General features: G+C 60.1%; 1 protein-coding gene across 2 annotated transcripts; it reads left to right on the forward strand.

The window, feature by feature from the left end:
- Window positions 1-1,444: 1,444 nt before the first annotated feature.
- Window positions 1,445-9,526, forward strand: DLK1 (delta like non-canonical Notch ligand 1). 2 transcript variants are annotated; one of them, XM_036843057.1, is made up of 6 exons: window positions 1,445-1,670; window positions 2,876-2,939; window positions 3,446-3,576; window positions 6,512-6,653; window positions 8,556-8,835; window positions 9,061-9,526. In XM_036843057.1, the coding sequence occupies exons 1-6, from the start codon at window positions 1,604-1,606 to the stop codon at window positions 9,301-9,303; spliced, it is 927 nt and encodes a 308-aa protein (XP_036698952.1). In that variant the 5' UTR covers window positions 1,445-1,603; the 3' UTR covers window positions 9,304-9,526. The 2 variants fall into 2 exon arrangements, with proteins under 2 accessions (XP_036698952.1, XP_036698953.1); XM_036843058.1 differs by having other exon boundaries at window positions 8,556-9,390.
- Window positions 9,527-9,731: the final 205 nt, after the last annotated feature.

Raw genomic sequence — 9,731 nt, forward strand, 5'->3', positions numbered from 1 at the left:
CACGCCGTGGCATCTGTATGCAAACTAATCAATGCAAATGAAGCATACACAAAAGATCCTTCTGCCATCAGGACGTCCTGGTACCCTCCCCAGAGGTTAAGCACCTTTGATCCCTTTCTGCCACCTGCCACCGCCTACCAGGTCCTTCCCCATTTCCCTGAACCTCCCTGATAGGGACAGGGGTGAGGGGAGACAGCCCAGCAGACTGTGGGGCTCTAAGTTCAGGCTGGGGGCTTCTACCAGGAGTTTTTTGGAGGGGGAGGGTCTCTGGCAGGGTCACCATCCGCCAGCCGCACTTTCCTGAGACCCGGGGCCAGAAGCCTCCCCGTGGTTCTGGAATATGTGCTGAGTGCCGGGTGTGCAACTGTGCTCGTCAGTGTGAGCACACTTGTGAGCTTGCCCACGTGTCACTGCGGGCAAAGATGGATGTGTTGGGGCCTGTGTGTGTGTGTGTGCGCGCCCGTGTGCGCTGGGTGACCGTATATGCGTGTTTGGATAAGCGTGTAACCAAGAGCCCGAGATCTGTGAGTTTCGGGGACTGGGTATGTGTGTGTGTGAATATCAGATGTGTGAGAGCCTTCCCGCAGGCCTAGGGCCTGACTGCGTGTGTGTGGGTGTATGTGATTGAACATGTGCCCGGGTGTCTGTATGTTTACAAGGGTATTCGCATGTTCAGGTGTGCACGTGGCTGTGCACGTGCCTCTGTGTGGACGGCGGGGCACATGTTGACGGATGCCCAGGGTTTCATAACTGTATGTCCTCAGCCTCTCGGCGTGCCTACGACTGAGCCTGTGGCGCTCCCGACTATTTCTAGGACGTGCGCGTGTGTTGCAGTGTGTGTTTGTGCCGTAGGGTGTGTCGGGGTTGCCTTGTGTGCTGCTACGAGTGTGTCTGCATTTCCCTGCGTCTTTATGGCTAAGAGTGTGGGTGCCTAAGGCTTCTCATAAGTGTTTTTCCCGGTGCGTGTGCGATAGTGTGCGTTTTCCCCGTCTCTAGAGTGTGCGTTTGGGTTTTTCTGGGTGCGTGAGCCATGGCATGCGTGCTGGGGACCTTGGCGATAAGTGTTTTGGTGTTTCTGTGCGTGTTTCTGTATTCCGAGCGTATCCTCGCGTCTTCCTGGGGTCTGCGGCCCAGCCCGTGTTTGGCTCATGCGACTTGTTCTAAGCGGGCCCGTGTGTGCGCGCCCGTGTGCCGTCCTGTGGGGGGAACGTGTGCCAAAGGCGCGCGGGGTACCTGTGCCCGTCTAGCCAAGAGTGCCCCGCGTGCGCGAGCCGGTTTCCGGGACGCCGCAGTGGTGGGGGGCGGCCCCGCGAGGGGCGGGGGTCACCGGGACTGGCCGGCGCCGGCCCCGTGCGCGCGAAGGCGGGGGCGGGGGGCGGGGGCCGCGGGGGGGCGGCGGTACGAAAAGGGCGGCGCGCGCGGCGGCGGCGGCAGCTCGGCGGCGGCAGCGGAGAGCGCAGCGCGCAGCCCGGTGCAGCCCTGGCTTTCCCCTCGCCGCGCGCCCGCGCCCCCTTCCGCGTCCGCAACCAGAAGCCCAGCGCGGCGCCCGGAGCCGGACCCGCGCCCGCGCCGCTCCCGGGACCGCGACCCCGGCCGCCCCGCGATGACCGCGACCGCAGCCCTCCTGCCCGTCCTCTTGCTCCTGCTGGCCTTCGGCCGCAGTGCCCATGGTGAGCCCCCCGGCGGCCCGGCTCGCGCCCCCTCTGGGGAAGCCTGCGACGCCCCCCCGGCCGCCCGTGCCCCGCGCGCCCCGTCCCATGCGCCCCGACTCCCGCCCGTCCCGCCTAACCCTAAGCCCCGCGCCGCGCCTGCCTGGTCCTCCCCGCCACCCTCGCATGCCAAGCCCGGCCCTGGGGTCCCCGGGGGCGGAGGAACTGTGGGACCCTGGCCCCTTCCCGCCCCGCAGAAGTGGCGCTCGCAGGGTGTCGGTGTGCAGAGAGGAGGTATGGAGAAACGAGGTGATGCTGGAGAGCGCTCTGTGAAAATGCTCTGGGGTTCAACTTTGGGGGGTCCCTGCGTGTGCGTTTGGGAACAGGCCTGTGGGGGGGGTAACTTTGCCGTCGTCGCCTCAAATTCCCAGCTGGAAGCCCAGCCCGAGCCCCTCCTGCGTGGCGTTTGTCTAGGTGAGGGGCTGCGACACTCTTGTCTGTGGCGGCCATATGTCTCTGACAGCGAGAGAGTTGCCCCCTTCCCGCAGGGTCCCCCAGCCCACTGTACCAGTGGTGACGGGGGGTGGCTGTCTGAAAAGCTGGCGAGAGTTACAATCACTGCACACAGTATGTGCCTATTAAAGTGTCAGAATCTCTAAATAGTGTCAGAATTACGATCTTTTCCGCAAAACCCTTGTTCGTCTTTGTAATTTGAAGAGTCTGGTGTGGGGAAAATTGGGAGTTTGAGCTGGGTGCCTGGCTTAACTGGGATTAACCTTTAAAAACTCCAGACTCCTTACCTGTGAGCCCTCCAGGTGAACCTGTCTGGGCTTCCCCAGAGCGGAATACCTCAAAATCTGGCCCCGCCCCCCCCTCGCCTTTAGCTCACTTTGCAAAAGTGAGGGTTTGGCCGAGTGCCCAGGGGTCAAAATCTTTCTGTTCACTGTCTCCCCATTCCTGCCTTTAGGATTTGGCGTCTGTCATTTCTTTGAGGGACACTGGGTGTCTGACCTGGTCCTAGGAGCTAGGCAGTGGGCTGTGGTCACTCCATAGCCAGGGACATGCAGAGATTTTTCTCCTAAGTGGGTTGGGATGAAGTGCCTACTGTGTGCCCAGTGGGTAGGGCCACAGAGGGTCGGAGGCTGCCTCCTGGGAGGCCGTCGTGGCCTCTGCCACAGCCTGTAGGGCCTCGTGGGGTGAATGGTGTAACCTTTCTTGTGCCCCAGGAGCTGAATGCTTCCCGGCCTGCCACCCCCAAAATGGATTCTGCGAGGACGACAATGTCTGCAGGTAATGGAGCGGTTCCCCAGAGGCAGCGTGTTGGAGGGCCAGGGCAGAATTCTGGGGAGTCATGGCGTCAGGCAGAAAAAATGGGGAGGGCTCGGCCCCTGGACTGCGGCAAACAGCTTCCTCGCCCCCGCAGGAAACCAGTGACGGGGGGTGAGGGAGAGAAGAGGACCGGGAGGCGGGGGATGCTGGGGGCGGTGGCGGGGACAGGACGGCTTTCTCAGAGGGGTGGGTGGCGGGAGAGCCTCTTGCAGGTGAGACCACTGCAGGCCACTGCGGCAAAACGCAGCTCTTCCTCTGGCTCTCAGGGACCCCTCTGCCTGCTCCCCAGCTGATCTCCTGTTTAAGCTTTTCCGTTCAGGTGACTGGTATTGGTTTCCTGGGACCCACTGGCCTGGCACTGGGCAGAGACCCGCAAGGGCTCTTGGTTCCACAGAAAGCAACCGGAGCCCCTTCTCCATCCCTGCCCCCCCTCATACGTCCCCACCTTTCTCCCCCAACCCCCGCAGGTGCCAGCCTGGCTGGCAGGGTCCCCTGTGTGACCAATGCGTGACCTTTCCCGGCTGTGTTAATGGACTCTGTGTGGAGCCCTGGCAGTGCATTTGCAAGGACGGCTGGGATGGACACCTCTGCGACCTAGGTTGGCACCTGCCCCGCCCACCCCGGCCCCCTGCCCCCTGCCCCCTGCCACCTCCTCCCAGCCCCGTGGCTGTCGCCCCTCCCCCTCTTGCCTTAGCCCAACACACCCAGCGCTCTGTATGGTAATGATCTGTTTATACACTTCCTGCTGGTGCTGGGAGCCTCCTCACAGGTAGGGACTTAATTTTGCTCCCCTTTGCGTTGCCAGCACCCAGCGCCAGGGAAGGCACTGGGGCAGGGGGGCTGCCAGTTGAATAAAGAGTCACAAACACACCACACGAAGCTGAGAGGGTGGGGACCACACACTCGAGAAATCTGTTCGGGGCACTGAAGCTCTGAGAAGGGAAAGGACTCAGGGGGTCGCAGAGCCAAGACTCCATGAAATTCACCCGCCAGGCTGTTCAGGATGCTGCAACAAGCAAGCAGACAGACGTGGGGAGGGGTGCTGGGTGCTGAGTGCTGGGGGCAGCGGGAGCTGAGTCAGGGCCACTGGGACAGGGCCGTGGGCTGTGCTGGAAGAGGTCAAGTGTAGGGGGAGCTGGGGGGTCGGGAAAGGATGAGAAGTAGCTAAAGTGCAGATTGGTGTTAATCTGTTGATTTTATTAATTTATGCAATCTTTGCCCTCCATTACCCTGAGCAATTGAGAGTTGGCTGTCGCTGCATCTTCAGGCTGCAGAATGTTCATCTGAGCCCACTCTCATTTGGCAAAACCTGCCCTGAAGCCCAGGCAAGCTAAGGTCCTCGAGAAAACTCCCAGCAGTGTAGGCAGCTGCCGCGGGGTCTCTGTCCCTTGGTCCCGACAGCAACGTCAGTAAAGACGAGTGGTACCAGTAGGGAAACTGAGGCTTCGGGAAGCAAAGGGGTCTGCTCAGGACACCTAAGATGTTGGGAGAACAGCCAGCTACAAAACCCCTCCCTCGGCCCCAGAAATGGGTTCATTCTCACCTGAGGCTGTTTCTAACACCCTTCCCTTAAGAAAAACCTAAGAGCATGTTGTTACCACCCCTGCCCTGCGTAGCCAAGGCAGTGGGCTTTCAAAATCCCCCATCACGTTGTCTCGGGTCTTTAAAGTCTCCCCCGCCAATATGATGCAGGCTTTTCCCCACAGCTGACTCACGCTCTGGCCCACAGAGCTTGGGCTCTGCACCCTTGAAGTACCGCTGAGCTGTTTTGGGGACCCAAGGGGTCCCAGAAAAGCCACCATTTGGGATCAGGGCTTTTAGCCTGGAGCCCACCCTTTCTGATATCTCATCCAGGACGCCCCCCATGGAGTTCTCCAGACAAAAGGTCCCTTCCCCACTGGGTCGACAAAAGCTTGGGACGGCTGGGTCCAGAGGAGACGGCCCTCGGGATAGTCGCCGGCCCTCTCCCTTTTCACCCGTCTCTGAGGCTGTCCTCGCCACAGCTGCTGCCCCGGCAGGCAGAGACCCCCGGCAGCTTTCTCCTGCTGGCGGCTTAATCCACCCGACTTTGGGGTCGGAGGCCCAGGAGAGGAGAAGGTGGGCTGATCCCCGGCCCACGAGGCTTGACACCGTGGGAGAGGAGTAGGGTGGTCGCCACCTCTTCAGCTTAAACTTAAGATTCCCGTTGACAGGAGAGCCCGGAGCAGGGAATTAGGAGCTTGCCACGGAGGCGCTGCGTGCTAACGCCTGGCGCCTTCCCGTAATGATAAATCCTCTTTATGTTCCCTCGCACCAAGCCGGGCTCCCAAGGAACGCCTCGTGTGCTCCGGATAAGCCATCAGCTTGGCGTGCAGGCTTTTCCTTACTGATTGATTGCCATCTCTACTCCATGAGGGTGCGAGGTTCTTGAAAAGAGGGAATAAATCTGCACGTGTGTGGCCTCAGCCCCGGGGACCCGCACCCGAGGCTGCCTTCACTCGCTGCGTCTCTGGTTGGCCCTGGCTTTCTGTTTGGCCGATGCGGCAGCTCGGGTGGTAGAAAACCAAAGCTGAAGGGGCTCTCAGAGATGGGCCAGGGAGAGCCCCCCCCCTTTTCTAAGTGGCGAAAGTGAGGCACAGAGTCGGGGCGGTGGGGGGTGGAGGGAGCTGAACTCGGCAGCCGGCTGGAGATGGGCACAGAAAGGGTCTCTCCCTGGCCAGGCCTGGGGGCTGGGGTCTCCACTGTCAGAGAGCCCCTGACCCAGGCCCCTTTGTTCAGCCCATCCCTGCCTTGCTGAGCTCCGAATAGAATAATGAAGTGTGCGTGACGGGAGGTGTAAAACGGTGGTGGAAATGCACCAGTGTTCATGGAAACCCGTGCTGACAGGCGAGCACGCAATAGTTCTCATTTCGTTGCCTTCAGAAGATGCAGCCTTTTTATCGTGGACCCCCTTAGTTCAGAGAGACCACCGAGAGGTGGAGGCGGTGCTGGGGCTAAATCAGGTCTCTTGATTCCCGACAGGGGGCTTTACCATCTCATTTCCCCCCTGCTCCTCTCTGATGGAAGAGGGTGAAGGGCAGCTGACGCTGCTAGCGGTCGGGCCGCACTGGCCCCCCGAGCGGCAAGGACCCCCTTCAATCACAAGGAACTGGTCTGGGAGGCAGCCGTTAGGGAAGCTCAGCTCGGCGTGGTTTTTGGGGGAGGGAAGGGGTCTGCGGTGAAGGTCAATGTGGCTGGACCGAAGAGGTGACCTGGTGCCAGCAAAAGGGCACAGCTGGCCTGTTGACTATTAGTGAGTGGCCGTGACTTTCTGTCTCTGTGACCCTTGAGCTCCCTGAGCTGTTTACTTATATCAGGGTTCTGGGGGTCGCTACACCCTCTTCCTCAGGACCCCGCTGGGTGACCCTTGGCAGTGGACACAAGCAGAGACATTACGGCAGCTCACACGGGGTCCCCCTCGACCAGACGGAGGGGTCTCTTCCTGCCCCCCACCCAGGATGCTCTCCTTCCAGCGTCTGTGTCCCCCTCATCTCCCTGGTTGTCTCTCCCCACAGACGTTCGGGCTTGCACCTCGACCCCCTGTGCCAACAACGGAACCTGTGTGAACCTCGATAACGGCCAGTACGAGTGCTCCTGCGCCCCTGGATTCTCAGGAAAGGACTGTCAGAAAAAGGACGGGCCCTGCGTGATGAATGGGTAAGTATTCTCTCCGGGCTATGTGTGCTCTGATAAATGCCGCTTTAGATTCCTGTTTCACACCCCCTAAAGACCCTTTCAGCCTAACCCAGTCGGACCTGTCGCCTGACAAAAGACCAAGTAAGTGCTCATCCTGCACCCCATGGGGGGCCGCCCTGGATCAGGGTATTTATGGGGGACTGTGTCATTTCCGTAATTTTTTCAAACAATCCTGAAGGCGATTTCATATTCCCCTGACGTTCCCAAGTCCTGATGTGTGTGAATGAGAGTAGATTGGGACTGTGAACCAGAGCTCGAGCTGCATAATTTTCTAAAGGCAACATAACAAGAGATCAGAGTTCGGCAGCGCCCGAGGCTGTTTGTGAAACCCGCTCACCGTGTTTTAGGGGCGGGTTTGGGGGAGCTGGTGGGCTCTGCTTTTGGGTTTTCTGGGATGTCTTAGGAGGTGAGGAGAGGGGGCTGCAGCCAGCACGGGGCCGGGGGAGGTGGGGTGTTCGGCCCTCAGCTCCCCTCGTCGGGAGGGGGCTCTGGGGCTCTGGGCAGTGCGCATAGCAGATGGAACGGCCCCTGGCCTCTCTGGTGCCTCTGAGCGGGCTTCCCAGCAGCTCAGCCATTTCCGGCCCTTATCTGCTCAGTGCACGGAGCTAGTCCCACCCTCCGAGGGGGCTTAAACGGAGACCAGGAGAGATCTCGAGAGAGGCGAGAATTCAAAGTAGACTCCAGGCCTGGGCCAGTAGCTGCGGGTAGGGGCGCCCCCGTCCCGTGAGGAAACCAAAGCGTAAATGCATTCCAGGGGTGGGGCAGAGAGCCCCGGGCCGCAAGGACCAGGAACCAGCATTCTTGCCGCATCTCAAGATCAGTATCCTGGGCGGGCTCAGAGGAGAGGGGTGACCACCGAACTCCGTTTCTGCTTCCTGGTGGGAAGGGGAAAAACGGAGCGAGACCTTTAAAATATTTTGCTTTTCTCTCTAACAGACTGGAGCCAGTCTGTCAAAATAGAGCCCAGGGTCCTTGAAATTCCTTCAGAGCCCCGGCTCCTATGCCGCCCTCATCCCTGAAGCAGCAATGCTGATTTCTTGTGCTCAGAGCCCCTTTCTTCCCTGGAGTTTCGGCATTTATCAGATGACAAAGGGTCTGCTCGTTTAAAAGCACTTACATTAAATGCTCTGTGCGCTCTGCTTTGAGCAAACAGCTTCGGTCTGCAAGCTGCACTTGGGTGAATGGGCCACTATTAAACAGGCGGGCACAGACACCGCTCCAGCCGGTACAGACAGAGCGCGTATTTCTTTCACTCTGAGAGTCCCCAAGGGTTTCCTGTACAATAGCCCGCAGGCTCACTCCGCTGAACATAAAAATAATAATGAGGGGTTGGGGATGGTGGAGGTGGGAGACACTGAGGGATGCCCTGCTTTGCTCGGCCTCCGTGGCTTGGGGACGGAGCTGAGGGCAGGGGCTGGCTGCAGCCCTGGGGTGTCGCTAACTTTGCCTCTCTCAGCCTCAGTTTCCCCACCTGTGCAGTGACTAACCGTCAGGCCTCTGGTCGGAGAGATGATCTAAGAGGTGGGAGAGGAGATGGGCATCCTGACTCGGGAGGTCAGGCGTGTTCCAGGCTGGCAGCATGATGGGGGTGAGGCGCACACCCCACTCGGGGGGGGCCTCCCACCTCGGACGGCCCCGGAGCCCCTTGCAGGCGGGGGTCACGGTGCCCGGCGCTCCCCGGGGCCCCCCTGGCTGGCTCTCACTCCCTCACCTCGTGCGTTCTGAGCACCTGCCCTCTTGTTGGGCCCCAGGAGGTTTGCCACGTGGCATGAGGGGGAGCGGAGCGTCCGTCCCCATTCCCGGCGCCACTGTCCTAGCGCAGTGCCCGAGGGCCCTTTACCGTGTCCCCCTGTTGTGTTGCAGTTCACCCTGCCAGCACGGAGGCAGCTGCGTGGACGATGAGGGCCGGGCCTCCCATGCCTCCTGCCTGTGCCCCCCTGGCTTCTCAGGCAATTTCTGCGAGATCGTGACCAACAGCTGCACGCCCAACCCGTGCGAGAACCAGGGCATCTGCACCGACATCGGGGGCGACTTCCGCTGCCGCTGCCCCGCCGGCTTCATGGACAAGACCTGCAGCCGCCCGGTGTCCACCTGCGCCAACGAGCCGTGCCTCAACGGGGGCACCTGCCTGCAGCACTCCCAGGTGAGGTTCGGGTGTCTGTGCAAGCCCGAGTTCACGGGCCCCATCTGCGGCCGGAAGCGCGCGGCGGGCCCCCAGCAGGTCACCCGTCTGCCCAGCGGTTACGGGCTGACCTACCGCCTGACCCCCGGGGTGCACGAGCTGCCGGTGCCGCAGCCCGAGCACCGCATCCTGAAGGTGTCCATGAAGGAGCTCAACAAGAGCACCCCGCTCCTCTCCGAGGGTCAGGCCATCTGCTTCACCATCCTGGGCGTGCTCACCAGTCTGGTGGTCCTGGGCACCATGGGCATCGTCTTCCTCAACAAGTGCGAGGCCTGGGTGTCCAACCTGCGTTACAACCACATGCTGCGCAAGAAGAAGAACCTGCTGCTTCACTACAACAGCGGGGAGGACCTGGCCGTCAACATCATCTTCCCCGAGAAGATCGACATGACCACCTTCAGCAAGGAGGCTGGCGACGAGGAGATCTAAGCAGCGTTCCCACCGGCCCCTCTCTGTTCTCGGGGTCCCGCAGAGCTCACTATATGCGGTCTGTTCTCATCTTTGTGGTGGAGTTTGCTCTCCTTTGTGTCAAATCTGGTGAACGCTATGCTTCCCTCTATTACCTTTGTGTTGCAGTGTGACAAACGCAATGCCAGAATCCTCTCTCTCTATTCTTAATGCATGATAAAAAAAAAAATAATGATAATAATAATAAGAATTTCATCTTTAAACGAGTAAGAGAAATAAGTATGTTATTCTAAACTCTAAACCTAAAATCAAAAAGACCAAAAAAAAACATGGCAACAGAACCAGGGCTCTGTGTCGACGTCCCTCTCCGAGGGGTCTCGGCCACAGGGTCCTCGTGAAACCGTTACGAGTGCTGCGCACGACCAGCCACTGTGAAAAGGGCTAAAATC

Source organism: Balaenoptera musculus, chromosome 2, assembly GCF_009873245.2.
Source record: "Balaenoptera musculus isolate JJ_BM4_2016_0621 chromosome 2, mBalMus1.pri.v3, whole genome shotgun sequence".
Lineage (NCBI taxonomy): Eukaryota > Metazoa > Chordata > Mammalia > Artiodactyla > Balaenopteridae > Balaenoptera > Balaenoptera musculus.

Excerpts from the sequence above, each read along its gene's own strand:
- DLK1 (XM_036843058.1), top strand. The coding sequence starts at position 1,604 with ATGACCGCGACCGCAGCCCTCCTGCCCGTCCTCTTGCTCCTGCTGGCC. Across the intron at positions 3,577-6,511 it reads TGGACACCTCTGCGACCTAG|ACGTTCGGGCTTGCACCTCG; the intron begins GTTGGCACCTGC and ends CTCTCCCCACAG. Across the intron at positions 6,654-8,555 it reads GGGCCCTGCGTGATGAATGG|TTCACCCTGCCAGCACGGAG; the intron begins GTAAGTATTCTC and ends GTTGTGTTGCAG.